Here is a 27724-nt window from a genome sequence, read left to right as displayed (position 1 = left end):
GAGTTATCTACAAGAACCATCGTTCTTGAGATCCATTTAAATTGCTTTTCATATGCACGCCAGGAAAGACATTTGAACAAATTTGTGGATGCAAAGTTGCAGTATATTGCATTCGGACTGTTAAATAATGGGAGTCCCCTTTGTTTTTCACTTGGTATAACTAAATTTTCTTAGATGTGCATACCTTTGTAAATCTCATAAACTGAAGAACATGAGACACAAATTCAATACAGTTTCATTCGGCATAATAACAATAACTAATACTTTCTTTAAATAAAATATATATATATTGTTTGTACAAATTTCCTCACGAGAATATTCTCTAAGATTCCTTCTCACTTCTCTTTCTCAAAAACAGTAAAAGGACTCGGTGTTGGCCAAGGCCTCCGATGCTAAGTTAGGTAGGGTATTTTAGAAAACCGGGTGGGTATGGTGTAGGGTTTGTGAAATAATTTCAGTAGAACTTGTCAATCGTATCAGATCAAATCCCAATTTAATTAGGTAACTCCTCATTTAATTCAAATCAATTCCCATTAAATTCAATTTAATTGAACTCCCAATTAAATTGAGTAATTCCCAATTAGGTTGAGTAATTCCCAATTAGGTCAAATAATCCCCAAATGGAAGGAATTATTTGACCTAGGGTTTTGATTTAATTGGTTCCACATATATAAAAACTAAAAAACAAAACAAAACTAAAAAACAAAACTAAAGGGAAACTGGTACTTGTGGCTGATTGTCATAGAACTTGTCAATGATCAAATGCAATTCATATATAACAGATGAAAAATTAATTACTTTCCCAATCAGGGATTTTGTTCATATTATATGGTCAAAACTCAACTTATCCTGTTATGCAGAACGATATTTTCAGCACCTAAACTAAGTTTGCATTGGAAAATGAGAAAAACAAAACCCAAATCCCCAAAATCTCATATAACACAGATCAAGGAAGCATTTTCTCTGGCCGCAGCTGCTCAATTTTGATCTGGGTACACAGTAAGAGAAACTCCATAAACTTGGCATCCTTTTCATCAATTGCTTAGAGGGGTTTTGGATACTTTATCTTGATAGGGGCTCAACTGAAGCATTGCCTTGACGGATATTAGACAGTGCTGACGTCCACACGGCTTCTATGAAGCTGGAAGGCAGCAGTGATCCAACTCCCGCAACTGCATTGGCTGCCTGACCAATTGAAGTAACCCAAGCGAGCTTCACAATGTGCACATGACAACTTGCCCTTGCCCTCCAGTGCTCCTTCAACTGTGTAATGAGAAAACATATGAAAGATCAAATTATATCATGTTTCCATGACAAATCACATTGAACGAAAGATGCTTCAAATGAAATAACTTCTACTTCATTTAAGTTAAGGTATAAGGAAACCAAAATCAGCTGAAGAAAAATAAAGGAAAAGATCAAGAAAAGCACTATAGGTCCAAAAATAGGAATGTGAAAAGGATGTGGATTCTGTCCGAGTGTCAAAGTCTATATTCGATACTTTTTTCAATGTTAAAATACCATCATTTGTCAACACACTGGATTAACTGGTCAACAAGAAAAACCAATTCGCAGTTGACATGTAATCTCAAGTGACAATTTGATCACATAATATCCCAGTTAAACTGTAGAGCATTTATATTATAACAATCAAATCAAATAACCCAAGGAAGCTCTTTTGACAAGAGAGCTCTGTTGCATGATTAACTATTACTGCAATGGAAAAGGTAAGCCATACAGTTATAAATACGACACAGTTACCTGCTGTCATCCACCTTCGAGGCTCAAAAAAAATGGATGAACATTCAGAATCCTCAGACAAGTTGCTACTTTTTCGCTTTCGCCACTCAAACGATTTCTCACCCTCGCCTGGAATGTGATCCACAACATTGTCCTGCAATGCAACAATTCTTCGGCATTTCTTGCAGCGGAATGCTGGTGTACCAGTTTTTCCTCCATTTTGAGCTGTTTTTACTCCAGAGGCAACTTCACCAGGCAACCCAGGATCTGCCCCAAATTTAGAACTGTCTATTTTATCCCCATGATGATAAGATTCACCTGAAAGGATGGATAAAATATTTCTATTATAGCAGCGAAAACAGAAATTCACATTTGCCACTCAATTTGAAACCTCCAGTGAAAATGAGTAGGCATAACTTATAATGTCTCCTATGCTGAGACAAACAATTTTTCACATAGTAATTAACATCAAGAACATTTGCCATGCAGTTGCCACGCCCTTCACAGTTGTCACTGCTGTTCTGGTTAGCATTTCTTTTTCTTTTTCTTTTTCTATTCTGCTAAAATGTTATGTAAGGTAGAGGAGAATGGCAAACTTAAAAAACAGATTGGGAAGTATAGTTCATGGATACCGTAGCAGCATTGTAGCCATTTTTTGTGTTGGTTTCCCTAAGCTAATTTGACAAGTGAGATTATTTTTATTCTGAATGCTACAATTTAACTCTATACAGTTTTTTTGAGATTCTATCATGTATAAATAGAGTGAACTAAATTGAGACAATCTTGTTTCTGGAATTCTAAACCTTTGGCATTTTTGAGTTCCTTTCAGAACCTTGGAAGCTTCGCAATTTCTCATAATCCAGCAGTGTCTCCATGCTCAATTCAAACCCTCTCGCTTCTCAAAATAACATTCTTTGAGCAATAACCCCACCAAAAACTGGACCAACTATCTCACATCCTACTTCAATGATATACAACCAATTTGGTAAGCAATGGCTCCTTAATACCTTCCTATCAATGAATTTTTCATATAGTCCTAGGCACACCAACTCATATACAAACTGATGTGGTAGTATTTCAGTTGTTTAAATTTGAGCCTCATTTATTTACAAACAGTAAGATACTACCATATTATGTGCCTCATCAGTTGGTATTAAAAAGCTGGGATAAGAGTTGGTGCCTCGAATATCATGAGACTCAAGAAAAGCCTACGTACAACAATTTCTAGTCAGTCAACGGCACAAGAATTATAGCCTAGTCTCTATGTCCCATGGAGTACTTTCATCATCTTGTATATTACCGAAACTTGAAAAACTAAAATATGAAAGCATGAATTCAAGATGTTCAATGAAAAACAATAAATTTAGAGGGAGGGGAAGATGGAGAAGAAAAAATAAAACTGTACCCAATACTTTCAGGCGAAAAGACTTGTATATGGGGCTGGCACGATCAACCTTGAAGCCCATTTCCTCGTACATTTTGAGCTGCAACACGATAAAAGAAAAGAGTAAAATTCACTATGGGCTGGCTTAGCAGAAAGTAGTCTAACCTTGTACAAGATGTTACATAAGAGTTCCTTGAATCACCTGATCTAGAAAACCATCATTGGGGCAAACAAACTCACAGCTTTGCCTCAGGGATCCTAGTGCATCTGTAGGATTGCATAAGAGGAAGAGAAAGACTAAAGCAGTTAAGCATTTGTAACCCACTCTGCCTTTTCTTCAATTCTATTGCTCAGGAATTCATATATTTCAAAGGGTGATGATTTTGGCACTCCAACTACCACCTTCTACACTCCTCTACTCTCTCACACAAGAGGACCACATGATTTTGGCACTCTTCTTGTGTGAGAGAGTAAATGAGTGTGGAGTGTCAAAATCATCTTCCATTTTTAAAGTCATACAAGCTTGTGAAACTAATTTTTATCTGAACTGAAGAAACAAAAGCAGCTATTTGGATTCCAAAAATATAACAGCAACATGTAGTTATATACGAAGACTGGCGATACTTAAAACAAGCAATGATTTGTTCACACCTTCTTGTGATAAATGCTCTGTTCTCATCAGATATGCTGTAATGATAGATGCACTGCAACAAACAAATGCAAACAAGGGTGTAAACACTTTAAACTTGACAATTCAGAAAACTAAAAAAGCTATCAGAATTTAAGCCTGTTCTGAATAATTTCCACATTATTAGTATACTCTTGTTATTCTAAAAAACTAAAAATCATAAACTGAGAAAGCAATATGTACCTTCTGGAAACACCAGCAAGGCAATGCACCAAAACAGAACCCTTTTTTCTACCCTTATCAATAAAATCCACACACGCATCCAAATAATCCAATAAATTCTCATCGCCCGAATCTCTTAGCGGAACCCCCATCCTCTCCAGCTTCAAATCCTTGCCTGCACGAAAGCTTATCGACCCATCACCAACATAAGCTGACCCACCAACAGACCCGCCATCATAGACCTTGATTTCCTTTGTGGGAATTGCACAGAGAATATGTGTGATCTCTTTGCTGCCATTTCGGATAACCTCTGTCGCATCGCGGATGTTGCCGAGGAATAGATTCTCACGAACAAGATACGGCATGATCACTGAAAAATATTTGAATTTTTCCTAAACCCAAGATTATCAAAGCAAGAAAAGTCGAACAATATGAGGCAATTTACAGAGATTACAAGAGTGTTTTATAAGTCAGTCTTGCTTGACAAGAAATCCTAGTTATACCTTGAATAAAAAAGGGCAGTATTTACACCGTCAATAAAAGGGAAACAAGATAATAGAACACCTAATTTAACATGAAGAAATCTTTGTTCTTTACCTGTATTTAGGTCATCGTGTGAGAGTGAGAGAGAGAGAGAGAGGACGGGTTTTGGGTCTTAAGTTTTTCTTTTTAAATTTTTTTATCTGATGAAAGTATTTTATTCTGAAAACGAAAAAAATTATCCTGATAGGCGTGTGAGAGGACGGGCTTTGCGTTGGTTTCTTATTGATGTTTTAAAATACTTTTTAATATTTCAAAATAATTTTTTTTTTCTTCTCAAAATTGAAAAAAAATTATGGGATATTCACTATTATACTCAATATAAAGACCTAAATTATAAAAAAAAAATTATATATGAAATGGACTTGAGAAATACATCCAAACCCATTTACAACATAACAAAGAAGATTTTTTTGGATAAAATGTTGGGGGGTAGGGGGGGAACAAACTCCAAAAAAACAGAATACCTAACCAATACAAATTAAACGACACGAGTGACCCCAAAAAATAATCAGCTATCTCCAAAAAAACAGAACGCCTAACCAATATCCAAGTCTAGATTATGGCTCCATTTGGCAAGGCAATTTGCCAAACCATTCTTCTCTCTTAAAATATGCTGGATATTCCAACTCTCAAAATGCCTAAGCATCTTCCCACAGTTTGAAAGCAAAGCAGATAGAGGATGAAAACATAGAGAATCCCTTTGCTGGAAAAGATTCACAGCACTCTCAGAATCCATTTCTATGAGGATCTTAGTGAAGCTCTTTGCCACTGCTAATCTGAGGCCAAACTAGGTTTCAACAACCAAAATGTGCCCCTTCCCCAAATTCACAACAAAACCTCCACACCACTCCCCAAAGCAATCCCTAAGCACACCACCAACACCAATCTTTCTAGAAGCATTCATGCAAGTGCCATCCACATTGAGCTTAACCCACCCTCTGCCAGGCGGCTCCCACATTAACATAACCTGTATTCGGTTTTTTGTTTAAATTCATATGTAATGTGGACTCTATTTTTTACTGTTTAGTTGCGTGATGGGAAGACAGGAGGAGGAAATACATATAGTTTCTAGTTACAGAAATAATTTTGAAGAAAATTGTTGGGGGCGGGATGCAATATGATAAGATTGATACATTGCCAAAGTCCCACATTGGAATAACTCTCAACAATACAAATGCTTATAAAGATTACATGACACCTTACAATTGCTGAGCTTTTTCTTTTTTGCCCGAGCTTAGTAGCGTGAGCTTGTAACTAAGCAGAGCATTAAAGAGATTGGTTGTTTGAACAAATCTTTGTCAGGTGAGATGTGATGCTCTTGGACCGTTCACTAAGAGATGTGACGCTCTTGGACCGTTCACTACGATGAAGTAGCACAAGGCACGCTCTCTACCCTCGGGTAAGTAGGGCCACCAATCAAATGGGTAGCAAACCCAAAACTCTAAAAATTTGATTGGGGTTTTGGGTACTGAAATAAAAAGGAAAAAAAAAATCTCCACATTGAATTATTTTTTCAAATCTAGCCCTCAGATTATTTTAAGGTTTTTAGGTTTTAGATAAAAAATTTTCACTTTGGAAAAGCGAAACTTTTCAAAAAACACAAAACTACAACTTTCAAATCAAAGACATACAAATGTATTGGATTCTTAGAAATCTAAAAATAAATAAGAAGTTTGTCATTTTGCTTCTTTTAAAAATTTTCTCTCTCCTTTTGGTTTTTCCAAAATGTCCCTTATTTTTAATGGTCAATTTAGCTCATGTCGTTAGTTTTCATGCAATTTCATCCAATTTTCTATCTAAATGTCACATGTTAGGCACGTGATTCATTGTTGAATTAAAATTTTAATTTTTTTAAGTTTAAAACTACAAAATTGGAAAAACAAAAAAACAACAAAAAAAAAAAGAAAAAAAAAGAAAGGGGAAGGCAATCTACGTCTTCCCCAGCCCTTTCCTCCCAAGACTCTCTATCTCCAATCCCACATCCACAAGGGTTTTTGAGTGAATACCAATGGTTGGTTCGTGTAAATAAACATATAATCAGAATCAAGATATGTTTTCATCTTCATCAACACCTACTTGTTCTTGATTGGGTCAATGGGATTTAGGGATTGCATCAAGTTATCAACTCCTCCCCAAAATAACGGGTCTGTTTGGCATATTTCTATGAGGTGTGAAGATTGCCCGTCCTCTTGGCTGTTATTAATCTTCTTCCTTTCCTCTTGTATTGTGTTTTACACAAGCTCCTCTTCTTCCTTCTTGTATTATGTTTTACACACGCTCCTTCAATTTTAGCCTTTTCTTGGCTGTTATTAATGAGAATTTATCAAAAATAGCCAAAACTTGACCCCTAATTTCAAAAATGTCAGTTTTTGTAAAATATTTCAAATATAGCAAAAAACTCACCTAAATAGACACAAATGCCCTCAAATTTAAAACCCACATAAACCTATAAAGAAAACTCTATTAGATTAGGAATCTTTCTACGTACATTTGCAGACGTATTATTGCCCTAGTCAAATGATGAGTGTAGTTCTTCCTTGATTCTTCGTTTATTCTCCATACTATATTATATCACATATATGGCAGACATCCAAAAACCATTGAAAACCAACATTTTTTTGTTGTTGGTGAATTAAACAGAAAATTGTATACTGTGAATCTAAATTGTGAAGGATAAGAAACAAAAGACATAATTTTTCCATTCACATCAACATAAAAGTTTCCTCTATCTGCAGATACTACACTTTAAACTTCCTTGCCTAATTTCTATGGTTTTTTCTTCCCTTTTATATTTAATTTGCATTTTAGTATGTAATTTTCTAGGAGCAGCGTTCTGGAACTTATCATGGGATTCCTATTTTATTAATATGCTTTAGTTTTGTTTGGTGGTTAAAAATTATGCAAAATACTTGATAATATTGTTGGTAGTGGCAGGGTTGTTTCTTACTTGCTCCACCGTTCGTTTTTAATTTAGCATTGGAATTCCAAATTTATCCAAGTTTTTTATATGGTGTGGAAGGCTAGATTTTGTATGCTGCATATTTCAGATTGCAGATTATTAAGTATTAGCTATTTTACTGATGTTGTGCTGGTTTGACATTTTTAGTTTACTTGGGTTACTTTTGATGCGAGTTTGTTCTATGGCACCACCCTTTAAGAACAAATTTATTCATTTGTCAATAAATAGGATGATATAAATCAACTTATGTTCTTCTATACAAACGTGGGTTAAAAGTATTCCAAAGTTTTATTTAATAAAGTTTCTTTTTCAGGATTATGTGGGTTTTAAATTTGAGGGCATTTGAGTTTATTTAGGTGAGCTTTTGGCTATATTTGAAATATTTTACAAAAGCTGACATTTTTGAAATTAAGGGTCAAGTTTTGGCTATTTTTTTATAAATTCTCGTTATTAATCTTTCGTTGCTAATCTCCCTCCAAATGCTTTTGTTGCATGAACAGACAAATTTCGATACAGCAGTGGAGCCTCTGGATATTTGTAAAGAGAGGACAACTGGAGCTAAGAAATTTGAAAGAGCTGGAGTAGATGGTACGGGAAGAAAGAAAAGAGAAAGAGAGGAAGAAGACAGAAAAGGGAGAAGAACAAAGAAAGAGAAAGAGAGAAGAAATCATGATTTTACATTTTCTTTATTATTTTTTGGTATTGTCCTTATAAAATGACAAACTTATACTTATAATTAATAGAAAATTGGATGGAAGTGTAAAAACTTGACGACAGATGCTAAATTGACTATTTAAAATAGTCTGAGAGCTAAATTGGCTGAAAAAATAATTCTAGGTGGAGATTTCGACAAGAGTAATAATTCAGGGGGGTATTCGGCAGTTCACCCATTATATTATGTTCTTTCATTTGTTGCAACTTAATAAATAAATAAATAAATTGGTTCAGTTTCTAATTTTATTTATTTATAATAATTGGATGAATTATACCTATGATGATCAGAAGGCTGCAAAGGGAATTTAGATGTTCTAATCAATTTAGGGCATGTTTGGTAGGCTAGACTAGCCAGGACATTGTTAAATAACACTTTGAAACCGACGTTTGGTGAAAGAGGGACTAACATAAATGGGATTGTATAGTCCATGAGTAAAAAAAAGGGAAATGACCCTCACTACCACCCCTTTGTTAATGTTAACTAAAAATACCACCCATTCCCAATTTTTGTAAAACTATAACCTATAAATATAACATTATTGGCCACTTATTGCTGATTTATCACAAGTTCATAAATTTTGGTCTCTCTCAGCTCTGTCTCTCTCTCTGTCTCTCTCTCTCGCTTTCTCTCTCTCTGTGGCACAGCTCTGTTTCTCTTTGCTATAGGTCTATCGCAGCTCTCTCTCTCTTGGCTCTCTCTCTCTCTGTAGCACAACTCTCTGTCTTTGTCTTTGCTCTCTTTCTCATACCGCAGCTCTTTCTCTCTCTAGCTTCGTTATGTCTCTTTCTCCCAATATTCGGTCTTGCTCTCTGTTTGGAATCGCGAACCCCTCCCTTTAGGTATGTCTTACGAATAGTGGTTGCAACCGTGAAGCGATGAGTGGATTGCCGACCTCGAAAAGGTAGGGTTGATGGTTATTTTCTTTTAATATCAGTGGGATTATGTGAAATGGGTTACATTTTGATTGTTTGGGTCTGTGTGAAATTGGTTTTGGCTTTAATTGCTTTGGGTTAGGTTTTGTTGAATATCCATGCTCATTCATCTGGGTTTGTACCAATTGCACTTAGATTGGTGTGGATATGTGAATCTTGAAACTTGGGATTTTCCATTTGATGTAGTAGATCTGTATAGTGTGATTCTGATCGTTACACCAGTGTTCCTCTTATTTTACTGTCATTATTCTTTGTTCTATTGCTGTTATATTGCTGTTATATTGTATAGTTATTGTGGTTATATTGCTGTTATATTGTATGGTTATTGTGGTTATATTGCTGTTATATTGCATGGTTATTGTGGTTATATTGTGTTAATGAACTGTTGTTTTGTCATGGTCAGACATGGAGATAATTGTTATTCTCGTGTGCTACAATGGAAAATGGGTCACCTCGAAGAAGATGTGCAAATACGAAGGGGGTGACTCAAAAGGCTTAATAGTTCCACGGACCATCAAATTTGCTGAACTGTTGGACCGTGTGCATCAGATTGGTAATACAAACAGCAGGGAAGACAAGGTTTGCTTAAAATTCTCAGTTTTGGTGGCCTCGAATGAGTGGAAGCACATAAAGATTGAGGATGATGATGATGTCAATTTTTTTATGAAGTACAATTCTGAGGTAACACCTTCAAAACTAGCTCCCTTACTCGTGAGTATAGAAGATAAAGGACTCACAAATGATGTAGTTGATAGTATGCATATCACGACAAATAGTAGTCGGATGGGTCGTTCTTCAGTTGCCATTGTTGAAAGCAATGAAGTAAGTTGGAATAATACAAATGGCAATGATGTGGGAGGTGAAGTAGGGACAGATTTTATGGATATGATTGATTTTAGCGAGGTGGAGGACATGCATGGTGGTGATAATGGTACTGAAAGAAATGAAGTGTCAGTGTACTCTGCCCCTCATATTTTGGGCTGCTTGAACACATCCGCCCAACTGCCAATAATGCGTTTAGGAGGAGAATCTGAACCTATTCGTGAACATTATTGGAATCAAATAGGTGAACAGAACAGTACAATGAAGCCGGTGTAAATGATGGGAAGCATATTTGTATAGCGGGTGTTCGCAAGTGATTGGAATCCGAAAATTACAGTTGGGCAAATTTTCTCTAGTAAGAAAGCATTGTTGACGAGTTACTGATTGGCGGCAATAAGAGGCCGCCAATTTAAGGTGCAATTCTCCTGCACAAAGAGGTTGCTTGTGGTGTGTTGTCAGCGTCCATGCCCATGCGGGTCCGAGCATCAGATTTGGAGAATACAACTTCATGATTGTGAGGTGTACAACTTGTCCATGAATGTGATTTGAGGTTCATAAGTGACAACCATCGTCAAGCAACCGCAGCACTTGTAGCCACTTCATGTAAAAGGAAGTTGAAGGATTCTCGGACAATATACACACCAAGTGACATTATGAGAGATGTGAAACACAACTTTGGTTTGAGAATCCATTATTCAAAGCTTGGAAAGCAAGGGAGTTAGCTCTATTGTCCATTAAAGGATCACTGAGGAGGCATATTATATTCTTCCAGACTTATTGCTATGAATTGAGCGTATGAATCCCGGCACAAAAACACACATCCAAACTGATGAGAACAATCACTTTGTGTATTTATTTATGGCGGTTGGCGCATGTATTAGAGGGTTTTGTTCTTCCATGCGCGCCAGTGATAGCTGTGGATGCCACTCATTTAAAATCCAAGTACAAGGGTGTTATGTTTGTAGCAAATGCATTCGATGGTAATCGAAATATATATCCTCTTGCTTTTGGGATCGGGATTTGGAGACGGATGCATCATGGCATTGGTTTTTCACTAAACTTCATGAAGCCATTGGTGAGTGTCCCAATCTTGTTATTATTTCGATCGAAATGTTAGTATACAATGTGTGGAACAAAGTTTTTCCAAGCTGCAACATGGCATATGCTTTATCATATGAAGGGGAACATGAAACGCACTTGCAAGTTGAAAAGCGTGATCCAATACTTATGCACTTTGAGCAGGTGCGAAATCTTATTCCATTGCTGAATTTGATTGTCATTTTCGCAAGATCAAGCGAAAGGAACATGTTGCTCAATATCTTGAAGAGGCAGGGTTACATAAGTGGTCTAGAGCTCACATGGATGGACGCCGCTACAATGTAATGACAACAAATATTGCGGAGTCAATCAACTCAGTCCTTAGGTTTGCAAGGACGCTGCCAGTGGTTCATTTGATAGGGGAAATTATGAATCTCCTTGTCAAATGGTTCACCGAACGTCGTGAGTTGGCTTTGAAGTGCACAACAACATTGTGCCCCAATTTTGGAGAGAAGAAGTTGAGGAACAGGTTGGAGGATGCTGCAAGGATGAATGTGGTTAAACCGTGAATAATGCACAGTTTCATGTTTTGGACGGTCATATGGATGGCCTCGTAGATTTGACGAACAACACTTGCAGTTGTAGAAAGTTTCAGCTTGAGCAGCTACCTTGCAAGCATGTAGTTGCATGTTTGCCGCTTCTTGAAAGTAAATGTATACTCAAAGGCTTCTCGGTATTACACTCGGAAAACCTGGATGGATGCTTATTCGGATAGCATCTACCCAATACAGCCTCACGGAATGTGGGATATTCCTGAAGATGTTGAAGTCGAGTTGTGCTGCCTCCCATTGCAAGGGTCATGCCAGTGGCAGACGAAAGAAGATAAGAATTCCCTCGCAAGGAGAGGGCACCATTAGAAGAAAGTGCTCAAGGTGTGGTTCCGCAGGCCACAATAAAAGCACCTGTAAAAACACTATTCCAGTGCGCAATGTATCTTAGACAATATGATTTCTGTTGCTTTGGTAGGTCATGTCAACTTTACTTTTATTTGTGGTGGGTTTCGTGTTATGTTCAATGGGAATTCTTTTACATTTGCATAATGTGGGTTGCATTGCTCTGACATCTTTGTATTAAGGCGTCAGATTGCCATTCTATTGTACATATATTGCACTGGTATTGCTTCCATATTGCTATTATAATTTGAGTGCGAAATTAAAAGGCCTGGAATGTAATTCCAAATGGATCCAAAACATTCAAGTTGTTTTAATTCCTTTATGACACAGTTACCGTGATACTCCCTAACCTTCATTGTGATTACAAATTGGCCGATGCATAGGCCACATGTGGGCCAAATACAAGGTGAAATGTCCTATGTGTTTGACTACATATCGTTGTTGAAGGAGCATTACGAATGTTAACCCCAATACATTGCTCATGTCCAATGGATAATTTAGGGGTTGAAAGAGGAAGGAGCATGAGGTTTTGGGGTGTCATGTTTCTGTAATTTAGGGGGGATGTGATGGTGCTACAAGGCATGCATTATATATATAGAGTTCATTTTGAAGGTCTGTAATGTAGGTCATATGTCTTTTAAGGGATGTATAATTCATCCTTTTTCCAGGTTGTAATTACTTTTATTTTTTGTATTTTTGTATTTTTTTGGACCAAATAATTTTAAAAACATTCTGATGACTACGTACTGTAATATGATCATATTGTAACCCTATCACTACTCTATTGCACTCTTATTGACATAATATTGCCATTATACGCATGTTTATTGTATAGTTATTGCTGCTATATCGCCACTCAACTGGACACCGATAAATATACGCACAAAAACAAAAAGAGGCATCATCATTCCATAAAATCCTATTTCCAAACTTACATAATACAACAACATTCGACCAAAAAAAAACATAATACAACAACAGGCCACCCCATCGTTACATAATACAAAAAGAGGCGACCTCATAGTTCCATTTCCCTGCTATTGACAAATTCGAAGTTGCATACTCTTCAACTGCGGCGACCACGACCCATGAAATTCATGACCCCGGCCACAGTCATGTTGTCCCAGTTTCCTGCCGGATCCACTATTTTTGCAAACTTACGAAATAGTTCGAATCCGCTTTCCACTTCTTGTTGCTTCAACTTGGCCATTTCTTCTGATTCCTTGAATACCATAATTGCAGTGGCAGGGGCAATTTCAATTTTTCCTTTCATTGCCTTTATATGTAGGAGATGCATGCGGGCATGATAACGAGAGCGAATTGTGCGGTTTTTTATGACACCCCATCTAGCTTGGCCCTCCACAATTTTTGAAACTATGTCTGCATGGAGATTTTTCCAAAACATTGTATTGCCTCACATTGCTGCATGCCATGGACCAAGTCTGCAGTGAGTGAATTGGGTGACTTGCCTTCTGTTTCACTCTTCCCTCCTTCAGTAATTGAAATCGTTTGGTTTGGTGTGAGGTTATGGTCCATGGTCTTCGATATTTATTGTAGGCTGGTGTACGACTTAATTGGAAATAAAGGGGTCTAAATGCGATGGGAGGGAAATCCGTGGGGAAGGTAATGGCTGCAGTTAATGTGATGGAAGTTTTCATTTCAAACAGCTAGGTTGATTAATAGCCTTTAATGACCTGGAGTAACTGAGAGAGTTATTGGCGGGAGGAATAGGGGAGTAATTGGCGGGAGGGATTGGCGGAGTCTTAGGCGGGATAGTATTGGGCGGGAGTTATTACCTTCACTGTATGACTTTTTCTAATATATTTCTATTTTGGATGTTCCGAACTTGGTAATTTTCCCATTATGTAATTCAAATAAGGGATTTGCCTATTTGGCTAATTGACCAACTCATTCAAATTGACCAATATGGTTATTGTCTTATTTCTCATTTCAGCAATCTCAATTCGTTTCCATGTTTCCATTTTTCATATTTTCCTATTTTCCATGTGTCATCCAATTTTTCATTATTTTTGCCTATTTTTCCTATTTCCCATTTTCGTATTTTGCAATTCCCAAGTTTCCTTTTATACTATTTCCAGTTTTCCAATCTTTTCAATGTTCCTATTTTCCCATTATGTAATTAAAATAAGTTGCCTACTTTGCCTAATTGAGAAAGTAAATACAATTGTCCAATATGGTAATTGTTTTATTTCCCATTTCCACAATTTCAATTCGTTTCCAATTTGCCTATTTTCCACGTGTCCGTGTTTCCTATTTCCATTTATCCAATTTTCTGTTTTTGTCCAATGATCCAATTTGCTTTTTTCCAATTGCCCTATTTGCTAAGTTTCCTTTTTTTCCTATTTCCAATTTTCCAATTTGCTAACTTTCCTTTTGTTCGATTTCCAATTTTGCTATTTTCAAAGTTGCCTTATTTCCTAATTTCCAATTATCCAGTTATCCAATAGTCCAATAGTCCAATTATCCAATTTTCAATTTTCCAATTTGCGAATTTGCCTATTTTCCAAGTGTCCTTTTTTCCTATTTCCTATTTCGATTTTTCGAATTTTCCTTTTTTCAATTTTCATGTTTTCAGAGTTTCCTTTTTTGCCTTTTTCCTATTTTCCAAGTTTCCTTTTGTTCAATTTCCAATTTTCCAATTTTCCAAGGGTCTTTAGTTTCCAATGACCCAATTTTTGAAGTGTCCTTTTATCCTATTTCCTAGTTTCCTGTTTATAATTTTCCTTTTTTCCTATTTCCACTTTTCCAAATTTCCAAGCTTCCATTTTTTTGTATTTTAAATATTTCGTATTTCCAATTTTCCAAATTTCCAAATTTCCAATTTTCCTTTTGTTCTATTTCCAATTTTCCAAGTTTCCTTATTTCTCATTTTCCAAGTTTGCACTTTTGCTAATTTGCTATTTTGCTATGTTCCACTTTACTGTTCTGAAATTCGCAATAAATGCTTAGTTACATGGTCCTAGTTTGGGTTCAAATCCACAATTTCCAATTTCCCATGAAGGTTAGCTTTTTTCCGTTTGTCAGCCCATTTTATTGTTGTTAATGTAATGCTCTACTGCTGTGAATTACACCCAACGAGTTAATGGTCTACTTTGCAATCCCATCAATTGAATGCACCACCTACATACCGAATGTACTTCATATCAATTCCTACATATAACTCAACCTTCCTATCAATAATTGCAACTTAGCCAACTTCTTCAACCTCAGAAAGGTAATGAGTCGTACTCAAATGCAAACATTCAGTCGCCAGGTGTGAATTGTCCCCATCAATAGTTCAAGATGTCGGATGTACGCCCTCCAAACGAGCATGGCAGTTACCCGGGGGACCAGCCATGGCATGTGCCATTCCCATCTCCACCTCCGACTCCCAATCATGATCCCACTTCATTTGGAAGTGAGGCTGAGAAGCGATGATCCGCTTGACAAAATCTCAGCCGTCAAGCACGACCTCCAATATTTGTCTAAGGCAACAGATTGGTGGGAGACTAAATGTGATATTCATGGCCAAGTTATGGGAAATTTGGCCAACAAGCTGAACAAAGCATATGCTGGAGAAGTGAAGCAAACTTTAAAAGCAAACAGTCGGAGCAAAGAGTTAGAGTCGTTGAAGTTGAAATTGGAAGAGATAAAGAAAAATGCCGTCGAAAAATTCACCAAATCTGAAGAATATAACCATGAAATGGTTGAATGTTTCAACAACGGCTTCGAAATGTTTCGAGATTATGCGTCGGTCATTTCACCAGACTACAATTGGAGTGAAATTGATGTACACGTGTCAGCGAGTCTTGAATATGGGTGCTAAGGGAATGGCTCATCATAGCCTCGTGCATGCAGCGAGGAGAAAGCACAAAGACATTGATCTTTTCATGGACCTGTAGTAAGGGTAAGTGCTGCTGCAGTTCATCTCACCCGAGTACATGGATCTTTTGGTGCCTTCGTTTTTCCTTCGCGGAATAGGATTGTTAAGGTTCGGAGGCGATTTGGTTTGCATCTGTCAAATGTAGTCGTACTTTTGGATGTGTGTGTATTCTATGTAGATTGACTTCATATTGCTGTTATATTGCGTGTATATTGCTTAATATTGCCTTGGTATTGTATACATATTGTATGTATATTGCTTAATATTGCCTTCGTATTGTATACATATTGTATGTATATTGCTTTATATTGTATTGGTATTGCATACATATTGCATGTATATTGCCACCATATGAGAAGTATATTGTGATCATATGCCTATGGTATTGAACTTATATTGCTTTAATATTGCCTCTACAGTGAAGTATATTGGCCTAATATTGCTATTACATCGTATGTCAATGCCATTTGGTCTAATAACTGTCTCCATTTCGTTCAAAGTAATCCTTTTCTTTCAAATATCACGGACAGGACAATTGTTATCCATCCTCATATTACCATGAATTGATGTTTCCCTTTGAAATGATAGTTGGAGTTGCACATCCATTCATATTCAACGTATAATGTAATTCTCTCCCTCAATGAATCCTCCTTCAAAAGAAGGCAGCTATGAAATATTGGGTACAAAAATGCACGAGCCACGGTAAATTCATTGGGCTCAAACCACATCTTACAAAACCAGGATGATTTTTGGCATGCTTGAAAAGAAGGGTCAAATACAATAGAAAACAAAATCCATTCAAGCTTGGCCAATGGAATGCACAATAACCCTTTTACATCTCCTTCCAACACCAATCTCCTTCCAACACCAGTGTTTTGCCTGCTTAGAATTACGAAGGAGACCAAATTGGCATTGTGCAATTCGAGGCGATGAATTTGGAATGGTGCCATAAACATGTTTTCTTCCCTGACTTTAACTAAATGAACTTTTGTTTAATTACTTGTAAGCTCCAGCTAGGTCCTTCTGTTTTCTCTTCTTCCTCTTCTTCTTCTCATGACTCTTAAGAGGCAGTTTGATGTAAAGAAATCCTAAGATGTCCATGTGATGCACACGCAAGTGGAATAAATAAACAATAACAAATAAAGGGATCAGTTCATTAGTGGTTACATTTAATCTTATCTATGACAAAATAAACATGCTATAAAGTCCACATTAATATTTACTTCATCTCCATAATCATAATATTGGGGGAAAAAAACCACGGACAAATACATGAAATGTAAACCAACTCGGTACTGACTCTGAGATTGTGTACATACAACTTGGAACAACCAAACCAATTCAAGCTAAGCCATCTCATACGTGTGCCTACATCAAATTAACAGTGTATGGTCATCTTCTTTAGAATATTGCAATCAACACTTGGTTGAGACGGACCTGCAAAAACAACTGGCACACACATATGACACACATAGATAGAGTTTATGAATGGGAGTTCCAGAATTAAGACCTCTGTTAATTTGTAACTGCCACCGAATCGGTTCATAGTGCCAAATGCAGCTATCTTGCACACAGATATGACAAGCCAAAAGAAAACAAGCAAAGTAACAAAGAAAATAGAGGATGGTGACTACAACAACAGGGTTGTTACACGCATTAAACAAAACCAAATAACTGAAAACCAAAAATAGGCACTGCAATGGAACTACTGTCTCAAACTAACTCCGTCCTCCAATTGTTGGATATAATCAAACAAATTACTCACCGTTTCTCCGCAAACTCGGATAGTGCGGTCATTTGCTCCTTCAAACCCTTCCTCTTACGGATATCTGTCACAAGCTGTGAAGCCTGGGATCCAGCTTCCAATGGATCAGACATCATCATCTCCCAATGATCACAGACACATTGTGGGAAGGCCTACCCTGAAGTCGAAGCCCTCATTCACCAGAGAACCCAAAACATTCAATGACGGGGAGGTATGCCTTCATATTGTAGCGTGGGGTACCAGGCCTCTGCATTTCCTGAAACACGGGCCCACGTTTCTGATTAAGAACACCGTAGATACCACTCAGAGTCTGCTCTGGAGCTTGGATTTCAACAAGATAGACAGGTTCAAGGAGCCTTGGCTTGGCAGTGAGCTGGGAAGCATAGATGAGTGTCCTAGCAGTGGGAATGACCTCACCACCTCCTCTGTGGATGGCAGCAGCATGAAGAACCACATCACACACTTGAAAGCAAATACCCCTCATGTTTTCTTATGCCAATGCAAGCTGAATACAGGTTGGTTCTGTAGCTCATAATGAATGAGCAAGCAAAACAGGAATAAACACAAATCCATAAATTTTTTCAGCAACAAGACACAAGCTCCTAAATAAATAAACTAACTCATAAAAACCCTAGTGGACAAAATGCATAACAACAATTTAAAACGCATACACAAATAACACACAATTTCCATGTTTTGCGAGTTCCACTAGCTGAGTAAAAAGTAAGAAAACTGTACCTGAAGTATTACGATCAAGTCAGAGAATGAACCATTCTTAAGCATCCATACACAGGAACTAAAAAAAGCATCCAAAACCAGCAACTATAAAAGCATCCATTAACACCAACTATAACAGCATCCATAAAGAGCAACTACAAAAGCATCCATAAACAGCAACAATATTTACATATGGAGGTGTCCAAAATAGTTAACCTTCAAAATCGAAACAGTGTGTGTGCCATGTAAGGCAATTAGCCACTGCTTCTAGATTGTACAATATTACACCTCGCAATACTAACAAAACCAACTAGCTCTGGCAAAAAGGTAGGATTACAAGCGAAAGTAGGGCCAGCAAAGCTTCCACGTCTACATCTTCATACAAAGGAGTTCCTAACATAAATAATGAGCAAAGTGAATTCCCCAGTCATAAGTCGTCACTGAGGTCAATTGACAAAGATTAAGACATTTACCTCATAAATATGCCTCCCCCCTTAAACCTTCTATTGCAAGCTTCAGTCGATAATATTTGATCTTGGACGGGTCAATTTTATGCACCGAAAGCCCAGCATGAGATGCTCGATGAATTGAACGGTCATGATTCCGCAAGACGTACTGTGAGGCCAATAAGTTGGAAAATGACAACTGCATTTATATAAAAATTTGAAAAAATTAACTAAAATTAACTAAATTCACAATTCTTACCCATCTCGTTGTTGTGGCACACCTCCAATGATGCAAACTGAGAATGGCGTAAAGCTCGACATCTGCAGCCCCTTTTGCTTCACCTCCTCAACCTCTGATTCTTCATAAAACTTCATATTGTAGAGCACGCGTGCAAGCGTATCGCTAACAGGTTGCAGAAGTGTAACCAGCTTCGAAGGTTTGGTATATTCAACATAGGAGTCATACACGAGTTGCAGTATGTCGGACGAAATCAATTTCGATTGCAACCCAATGGGACTCTCGAAGATTATATGGAAAATAGACTTTGCGGACTTTTTTCCAAGATTGGGCATAGCCGTGTTGCCACGTACCATTCACAAAGTGATGTACATTCTTCAGCTTGTTGGTGGAAGGTCACTGGTGTTGGGCGAATAGCTGCCTTCTTCGATCCACGTGTCTTGCCAGTCGCTTTTAACGGCTCTAGGAATTGCTGCAGACGTTGAAATGAAACCATATTACACAATGACAACCAAAAGCAAATGAAGCAGTGAATGTAACATGGTAAAAAGTGTACCTGCAAGGCATAATCTGCCGTTGTCCAGTCGGTTCCAAATAGCAACGGATGAGAGAGTTGCCGTTTGCGGATAAGAAAGGTTGCCATTTCCAGGTGCTGAAAGTTGACATATAATATGAGCACATTTTCAGACAATTGTACACTTAAAAAGGAGAGAAAACAATTGAATTATCATAAAAAAGAAGAGATTTGTGTATTCTTACCCTTGAGCTAATCCATGCCGTTTCATCGATGAGTTTATAGAAAAAATCAGCGCCCACGGAAAATGCTTCAAGCTGCACCTGCACACTACAAAAGGCAAACTTGCAACCGTTACATTTGGATTGATCTCATAATTCGGACTTCGGTAATGACAAATATTCATATGCATATTAATACGGCTTGGATTGGATTTCGAAGGTCAAGAATCCGAACCTGATATCATTTTTCCACGCAGTGCAAAATTCTATTACTGCCTTCACATCTTCAATGGGCAGCGGTTTTGATGGATCAAAAGATGGCGGGGTTGCAGCGCATCCGACACAGTCATTGTCCTCTTCTTCCTCAAAGGATCAGTAAATGGACTTAACAATGTCTGGGCCGGGCGCTCGTCTACACCCTTTACCTTCCACTTCTTTTTTTTCAACACTTAAACTACCTTCTTCATCAGCAGCCATACTAATTGTAGGTATACTTGGAGGATTCATCGGAGCTGCTGATGGCACACTGTCGCTATTTTCCAATCTTCTAACAAAAACATAAGTCTTTGGCAGATCTCGTCACACCCGGCCACATCTTCGGGGTAGGCAGCTTCTCGGATTGTGCATGCGCAGCTGCTTCATGCACTTGTAAGTCAGGAACTAGAGTGACCATGGCTGCGGAAGGTTCGGCTCCATCACTGGGGACTTGTGTTTCCATTGCTGCCGGTTTTGTAGGCGGACTGACATTGTCATGTAATGGCGACAAGTCATTGTCGCCTCCTTCCTTCATACGAGGAGTACCGAGGTCCTCACGTCCTTCCCAAGCTTCTTTCACCCCACCATCTTGTTTTCGCAGCTGCTCTATCTCCACCTTAAAATAATGCTCCATTGCAGCAAGTGTGTTGCGGAAATCCTCGACACACTTGTTATTTCTTTCAACTTTGGATGACGCCTTCCGTACAGATTTCTTCCAACTCAGCCACTCACTTGCGAAGGGCTCGATTTGAACTGAAACTTTGGCGAAGTCATCCTTCATCCTTTGAAAGTCACGCTTCAAAGTGCGTAACTCAGTGGACGCCATTTGACCCTGCATTCAGTTGGAATGCAAGTGTTACAATATTGGAATAAAATATATCCGAACAAAACAGCAGCTAATTTCCTATTGTATTATGACATATATCTTGGAAAATAGGTAATGCTTGCCTTAGAAGACGACGGAAGGCTTGCAGTTTCTTCAATGTCCTCATCTTTTTCTTCTACTGAGGCAGACGTCTGGTTTTGTGTTCAGCGTCATCGCCAAACAAGCTGAACAAGTTCTTCAGTGTTGTCAACACTTTGTCACCCCAAGTCCAATACGGCTGCTGCTTCTCAATTACAGATGGCCGAATAAGTTGCACATCAACCTGCAATTTACGCAGACAATAGACATATCAGTAAACTGATTATATTAGATTTTCATATGCCTAAGATTATCATTACAAACTGAACTAACCTCACGGTTCTCGAATACTTGGCTCATTAGCTCATAAAAACGCGGCAAAGTGTTGCTCCTCCAATGTAGTATACGAGGGATGTAGGCATTATGTTCGTGCACCACCAAATGTAGTGCAGCCAACGCTGGAAATACCTCGTAAGCCCAAATCTGGTTTGAGGAAGAAAAGCCTTAGAGATCACATGCTATAACCTTAAATAGGGCATGAAAAGCCAAGAATACAATAAAGATAAATAATTAGCATGTATTAATTGCAGTCTAAACCTTGCCCTATGATTGACAAAAGTTAAAAGAAATACAGCCATCTAGAGATGCATAGAGGCTAAAAGTGGTTCGGGCCACATTAGTCATTAGTCTAAGAGCATTCAACACAAATCAGGAAAAAAGATTATTTCCTAATATCCAATATCCCCCACTTACATAAAGGAGTGAAAATGTAAACTTGTTTTTCTGACAACTTATTTCTATAATGAGGTAATTAGTGTTAACTTAGGGTTGTTGATAGAAAAACACGGGGCTCATCATCAATATTAATGATATAATATTCAGCAAAAATAGAATAATATTACTAATTAAATAAAATAAAACCTTCTGTCCATTTTCTATTCTTGAATTCCCTTCTACCCCTGACCCCCTCCCTTGAATGTTTCTCCCCTTTCCCATCAATTTTTTAACTTTGCAAATTATTTTATTTGTTTGTAGAATTCTTTTTTTAAATACCACAGCCGCCCAGAACAGCCACCCAATTTGCTCTCTCTCTCTCTCTCTCTCTCTCTCTCTCTCTCTCTCTCTCTCGCTCTCTCTGTCTCTCTCACACAAAATATCTACCAACACACACACACAAACACAATATCATTAGTCAAAAGAATCTGTCAAAAAACAATAACAGTGGACAGAGTTCCTTTTATTCGTCTTCATCCTTCAACAACTAAACCAATCAATCCCCCAAATAAGTAATAATTACAGAAAATAAACATGAACAAATGATGTTTTAGCTCCTCCAATGCAGCTCTCAATTTCTCTCTCTCTCTCTCTCTCTCTCTCTCTCTCTCTCTCTCTATTACTGTTTTAGAACCCATTACTGTAAACAAATGATATTTAACTTCAACAGAATCGAAATGTGCTCACCTGAAGTGCAAAGGCAAAACCCTTCAGGTGGTACTCTCTTGGTCTACCAGTTGCCGTTGTCTTTACTTGCTTTTTAGATTTGTTTGTTTTCGAAGCTTTTTTGGGCCCTTTCACTCATGGTAATCTGCACACAGTGCCCTCAGCAGTGACGCATTTGTCTTCGCATAAGACACAGCACCCCATGGATATTTCCCAAAATCTTCAAGGTCTTCCGCCAACTTCAAATATCGCATGTCAATGTGGACATGTTTTTCACTGCCCAACAGCACAAACACAGCGAAGTATACAAAGCCGAGCTTCAATGCATCATCCGCATCAGCGCAGTCGCGGAAGGCTTTCTAATTCCAACAGGCTCACTGTTTTATTGTTGCCAAAATACTTCCTTTTCAATGAGCAGTTGTCATTACTGGGAAGCGGAATAAAGGGAAGGTTTCCAAACCTTAGCCCTGTCACGGCGCAAAATTGCTGTGGTGTGAATTGGATCACCTTATTGCCAACAATGAATTTGATCCCGTTCACTTGGGAAACAGTCTTCGGATCAGCTTTCCTCAGCAACAATCCGTGTACAATTGGCGACGTCCACTTCAGGTCCTCGATGAGTAGGAGATGCCCAAAACAACTCTCTTCGAAGGTTCGTAGCTGTTGCTCACTGAATTTCTCCAATCATGTACTTATTGCACTCTTTGTATGGGATTGCGCCAATGCTTTTCTTTGGAACTTATCTTCCTCTCCAATCATCAACTTAATTGGCGAAACCATGTTTCCCTGCACGGCATTATTATTAAAAAAAATTCAGTCCGTTGCAATCTGGACAATAACAAGCAATACACAATTCAACGGCCTATTATAGGATATTAAGTGAAAATTAAACACAAATTACAGCACATGAACCACAATAAATTCCCACACTAAATATGCATCATAAAATGAAACTGAAAACACGCATCACGAACGAACCAATCCTACATGACAAATAGCAAGTTGAGGCACTTCGTCATCCATAGCATGAAAATCAATCAGACCAATAGAAGTTTCATCCAAGCATGAAGTAATTCACAGTTAAAATACAGAAATTTGCAATCTCTCTAATTACTAAACTTCACAAAATCAGTCATAGGTTAGTGAAATGATCCTTTTCAAATGAAAACCGTACAAAAAGACAAACTAGTCAATAACAAATACAAAACCTACCTTAGAATCACTCGTTTTGCAGACAGACCCGAATTGGAAATCGCAGAAACACCTAAACAAAAGCTCAAATTCTGTCTGTGAGAGGATTGAGAATGAGGAGGAAGTATGTGAAAAAAGTCGGAACCGAAACCAAGAATTTGGGTTTTTTGAGGCCCTAAAAGAGCAGAGAAGAAGAGAAAGGCGTCCATTGAAAACATGAAAAGAGGCGGGAGAGATTGTTGAAGGGAGAGAGCATTTAACGAAGCAACCCTCTCTTTCACCTTCAAGAACCCCCTCAACAAACCCTAACATTGACTACAAAGAGAGAAAGAGAGAGTGCCATTATATTTTCCCACTTCCTTCTTTTATATTTTCTCTTCACAAGGCTTCCTAAAAAATGCCATTAAACTACTTGTCTCTCACTCTGTTTTTCATGTGTCCTTCAAATTACTGGTCACTCACTCCAATTTCTGTCTCACAAGGATTTAAGTCTTTACCTTACATGATCATTGACAATTAACTAAATATCTACAGACACATCTCCAAACACTAGATAATCATGACAGCTTAGCTACAATAGGAATGTGCAGTAGTGAAGCCTAATTGAACAATTCAACAAGAAGACAGCAGGAAACAATTTATTGACTTCAACGTATAATGTCATGGAACATCCTATCAATTAGTGGCAACCACAATCATGACTCCAATATGCCCTCCTTTCAAATGTAAGGAAATTAATGACATTGGCACCATCCCTTCAGTTTTTCGTTAACAAAATCAGAGGTTTGTATGTATTGTATGTGTTATCAATATGAAAGATAAATGAATAAATAAACCATCAAAACTGTAAAAAATGTTTCTTACACATGTACAATTAAAAAATTAAAAGTTCACCTCATAAACAGAGTTGTCTAACTATCCATAGACAAAAAAGACAAGCAAAAGCTTAAAGAGTTAGCTTATAGCAAAATCCATGGCCCCATTTCTCTAAACCACACCTGCTGGTGGCATGTTCCCATCTTCACTCATTTCCCGCTTTGTTTTAAGCATACAATGATCAAGCACAAAACAGCAAACTTTTAAAGAACTCATATTACACCACATATGGTTCCTTGCCCTTTGTTTACACATTGAATATTCATCCCCAAACTGAATTTCCAAATAATCACAAGAGAATATGAAAAACATAGAGAACTTATCCATATCCAATATGCAAGCCCTTAAGTTAGCAAACAGAGTTAAAGCAAAACCAATTTTAGTGAAACCCCTAAACCCTATACCCATTTCAGAAAACCCACTAAACCAATTTCAGAGAAACCCCCAAACCCTAAACCAATTTCAAACAACCCCGTCAACCAATTTCAAACAAACCCATAAACCCTAAGCCGTAAAAGAATTCCGATGAACAGTACCTGCACATTTGCTGTGAATGATGGCGTTGTTCTTGATGCACAGATTTATTTGGGACAGAAGAAGGCGAAGCGAAGTAATGGTGAGCGACGAGAGAATCGAGAGTTAGATGAGAGGCGAGAGAGTGAGAGCGAGTGACCCAGTGAAGATGAAGAGATTGAGCGACGGAGAGCTGATGGGCGGGAGGTCAATTTCAGAAAATGTGTTAGGAGAGCAATAAGGGTACAATAATTTTCTATTTATAGTTGATAGTTATAAAAAAATTGGGAAGGGATGGCATTTTTAGTTAAAATTATTAGGGAAATAGCCTTCTATGCCACCCTTTTGCTAATTTTAACTAAAAATACCACCCCTTCCCAATTTTTTTACAACTAACACCTTTAAATATAAAATTATTGCCCACTTATTATACCCATATCGATTTTAGAGGCTCTCTCTCTCTTGTCTTCGCTCTTTCTCTTTAGCCCATCTCTCTCCTAGTGTACCTCTCTCTCTTCGACGTTGATGCTCTTTCCCGTCAACAGTGGCCGTTCATCCAAGCGGAAATCCATCGTTGACATTGACGAGGTACTGTTCATAACCATTTTCTTTGAAATGTGGGGTTTTTGTGAAGGTTTATGGTGTCTGGATTTCTAAGAAATTGGTTTGGTTGCTCAGAAATTGGGTTTGGGTTTATGGGTTTCTATGAACTAGGTAATAACGCACACCCACTGTCACTGGCTCGCAGCCACTGTTCACAGAAATCAAACTCTTCATTTTGTCACAGAACGTTTGGGCTTCGTTCACCTTTGGGAATCTTAGGTTAGCTTATAGTAGATGTTTGTGCACTGTTTGGTATTTTAAATTAGAATAAGTGGTTGTGGCTGATCTGAGAGGTTGTCTATAAGACCACAAAATCAATTATTAAATAAAACATGAGTTCGGAGAAATCATGACAATGTAAGCTTATAAAACCCCGTCTTTGATATTTAGGATAACAGATGGCTGCTTAACTGACCATCGAGCAGTTGTCTATTTCTATCACAGATTCTAAAGTTTGTTTCATGGAACATTTCATACCAAAGCTGCTGGTACCTCTGCTGGATGCATTTACTGTAATTATGACTCACTCCTAGAAGATTGCTTTTCACTGTGGTGCAAGTTGACTGCATAATGACAGATAGCCACCCACAGCTGTGAAACAACTTTGCGCTAATGCAGTTGTAATATGTTGCAGAATTTGAAGAGATATTAATAGTTTAAATAAATTGATAAGCTTTGCTTATTCTTTCATTTTTTGGGGCATAAGAATCAATATAGTATGCTATAGGTATGCATATTGTTAGCAGTTTTAGGACATACCCTAATTTGATTCCTTTTGCTGGTATTTCATTGTTCTGAAGCCGAGGCTGAGTTTGATTCTGTGGCTGGCTTAGCTGCAGATGGATGGGTGTTTGCAAATCATATCCATTAGTGATGGTATATGGAGGTTGGGAACTTTTGTTTTCTTTATTCACACCCCTTGCTCCATAAACCTGAGATTAAAAACTTATGTTTCAGCCTTTTCCAGAGGAGAAACCTTCACATTTGCTTATATTATAATTAACATAATGGCCTTATGTTTTTGGCTTAGTGATATCTCATTTAGCTTATCTCTCTTTCCTTCTACCTGTCACCTGTCTCCTCCCTTTAGTGAAGTATAATATGTGTTAAATAGAAGAGTAGAGCTTAAGGGATATATTTTAATAGTATTATACAATCTTTTAGACAATACCTTCTCTAGCAGTTCTGCATTCTCTTTACCTACAAGGTCTAGCTTCTTATACAGTTCCATATTCTCTTGTTGTATGAGATTTCCCTGAAATAAGTAAAAAGAATGATATAAAATAGGTATAAATTAGGCCCCAAGGACTTGAATTAACATAAATGGACTAGGAGAAACTGAGGTAGTTTTCTTTGGTAACCTTCTGTTCAGTTCTTTTATTTCATCATTTAGTATCAGTCCTGCAGAAAAATGACTGAGTGTCATGCATGTGCTACATAAAGAAGGGATCTTGACAGTAGTAACTGAGACTATATAATCAGGACTAGGCACCTTTTTCATCCGGACACCTTTCAAACTTGTCTCCAGTTGGTTTTCCAGGCTCTGTAGATCTTTGGCACTCAAACCAGAAAGTTCTTCACCCATTAACTGCCTGCAAGTTTATATAGAAACATCCAGCCAATCTTTCATTTGATCTCCAATGCACGGTCGCAAATGTTAGTTTTTAACTTGGAAAAATAAAATAAAATTGAAAGTTACTTTTGGGAAATGTTGAACTTTTATAATGAATATGGCTTCAGTGCAGAAGGCTTGATAGTAAATAGAAAATGTATATGCTGGGGGTTTTCTGGCTAGCTAAAAATGTGTGAGAAATGATGAATCTATCTGATTGCAGCCTATTTAATGTTTAATACCTTCATTAAAAAAAGGTTGTTGATAGTGCTTTGACTATCTTGCAGATTATAATGGCAAAACCAGCAGGTGGCCCTAGTAAGAGAGATCAGCCTGCAGGGATGGATGAGGACTAATTTTGTGTGTATGACAATTGACTATCTTTGCTTGTATTGCTGTATGTTAGGGATCTTTTGTTCCATTTTAGTAACAATTTTGTTTAGGAGAAAAAGAAACATATTGCAGGTCATGCTTTGTAAATGCCACTCTTCTATTACGATGGACATGTGGTGTGCCCTTGTTGGGTAGGTTTGGATTGAAACCATGGTCGAGTGCTTGGGCCATGTTTAGTGAGAAGCTTGAATGAATTTTCTTTTCTGTTGTCTTTTCA

General features: G+C 37.7%; 2 protein-coding genes, 3 long non-coding RNA genes and 3 pseudogenes across 8 annotated transcripts; 4 read left to right on the top strand and 4 right to left on the bottom strand.

The window, feature by feature from the left end:
- Window positions 1-709: 709 nt before the first annotated feature.
- On the bottom strand, window positions 710-4722 carry LOC103339197 (uncharacterized). 3 transcript variants are annotated; one of them, XM_008242480.3, is made up of 7 exons: window positions 4572-4722; window positions 3996-4366; window positions 3776-3828; window positions 3327-3391; window positions 3146-3224; window positions 1762-2058; window positions 710-1263 (listed from the first exon to the last, which is right to left on the bottom strand). In XM_008242480.3, exons 2-7 carry the CDS (start codon window positions 4337-4339, stop codon window positions 1106-1108), a joined length of 996 nt encoding a protein of 331 aa, XP_008240702.1. In that variant the 5' UTR covers window positions 4340-4366; window positions 4572-4722; the 3' UTR covers window positions 710-1105. The 3 variants fall into 3 exon arrangements, with proteins under 3 accessions (XP_008240702.1, XP_008240701.1, XP_088899654.1); XM_008242479.3 differs by having other exon boundaries at window positions 3996-4344; XM_089043528.1 differs by lacking the exon at window positions 4572-4722 and adding an exon at window positions 4478-4496 and having other exon boundaries at window positions 3996-4344.
- Window positions 4723-6419: 1697 nt separating this feature from the next.
- LOC148914925 (uncharacterized) lies at window positions 6420-8184 on the top strand. The gene is made up of 3 exons (XR_016122867.1): window positions 6420-6712; window positions 7790-7832; window positions 7977-8184. It is a non-coding gene; the product is annotated as an uncharacterized LOC148914925 (long non-coding RNA).
- Window positions 8185-9528: 1344 nt separating this feature from the next.
- Window positions 9529-11552, top strand: LOC148914924 (uncharacterized). Its single transcript, XM_089043338.1, has 3 exons — window positions 9529-10189; window positions 10827-10925; window positions 11188-11552. Exons 1-3 carry the CDS (start codon window positions 9529-9531, stop codon window positions 11550-11552), a joined length of 1125 nt encoding a protein of 374 aa, XP_088899464.1.
- A 3687-nt stretch (window positions 11553-15239) lies between these two features.
- Window positions 15240-15838, top strand: LOC148914923 (uncharacterized; annotated as a pseudogene).
- Window positions 15839-17562: 1724 nt separating this feature from the next.
- On the bottom strand, window positions 17563-18779 carry LOC148914922 (elongation factor 2-like; annotated as a pseudogene).
- A 620-nt stretch (window positions 18780-19399) lies between these two features.
- LOC148914921 (uncharacterized) lies at window positions 19400-20052 on the bottom strand. Its single transcript, XR_016122469.1, has 4 exons — window positions 19956-20052; window positions 19745-19829; window positions 19542-19637; window positions 19400-19457 (listed from the first exon to the last, which is right to left on the bottom strand). It is a non-coding gene; the product is annotated as an uncharacterized LOC148914921 (long non-coding RNA).
- A 973-nt stretch (window positions 20053-21025) lies between these two features.
- LOC107881858 (uncharacterized) lies at window positions 21026-23099 on the bottom strand (annotated as a pseudogene). Its single transcript, XR_016122804.1, has 3 exons — window positions 22341-23099; window positions 21213-21362; window positions 21026-21123 (listed from the first exon to the last, which is right to left on the bottom strand). The product of XR_016122804.1 is annotated as an uncharacterized LOC107881858 (transcript).
- A 2818-nt stretch (window positions 23100-25917) lies between these two features.
- Window positions 25918-27717, top strand: LOC148914920 (uncharacterized). Its single transcript, XR_016122772.1, has 3 exons — window positions 25918-26014; window positions 26137-26388; window positions 27402-27717. It is a non-coding gene; the product is annotated as an uncharacterized LOC148914920 (long non-coding RNA).
- Window positions 27718-27724: the final 7 nt, after the last annotated feature.

This window comes from Prunus mume, linkage group LG8, assembly GCF_029339155.1.
Source record: "Prunus mume cultivar Tortuosa linkage group LG8, ASM2933915v1, whole genome shotgun sequence".
Lineage (NCBI taxonomy): Eukaryota > Viridiplantae > Streptophyta > Magnoliopsida > Rosales > Rosaceae > Prunus > Prunus mume.
Note: the sequence above shows the minus strand (reverse complement) of the source record. Positions and strands in the feature narration are given on the sequence as shown.

Bases quoted from the DNA above. Each gene is read 5' to 3' on its own strand.
- LOC103339197 (XM_008242480.3), bottom strand. From the start codon at position 4,339: ATGCCGTATCTTGTTCGTGAGAATCTATTCCTCGGCAACATCCGCGAT. The intron at 3,225-3,326 runs GTGATTCAAGGA...ATCGTGTTGCAG, and splicing joins ATGATGGTTTTCTAGATCAG to CTCAAAATGTACGAGGAAAT. The intron at 1,264-1,761 runs GTAACTGTGTCG...CTCATTACACAG, and splicing joins TCGAAGGTGGATGACAGCAG to TTGAAGGAGCACTGGAGGGC.
- LOC148914924 (XM_089043338.1), top strand. From the start codon at position 9,529: ATGGAGATAATTGTTATTCTCGTGTGCTACAATGGAAAATGGGTCACC. The intron at 10,190-10,826 runs GTGAACAGAACA...CGCATGTATTAG, and splicing joins ACATTATTGGAATCAAATAG to AGGGTTTTGTTCTTCCATGC. The intron at 10,926-11,187 runs GTAATCGAAATA...CACTTTGAGCAG, and splicing joins TGTAGCAAATGCATTCGATG to GTGCGAAATCTTATTCCATT.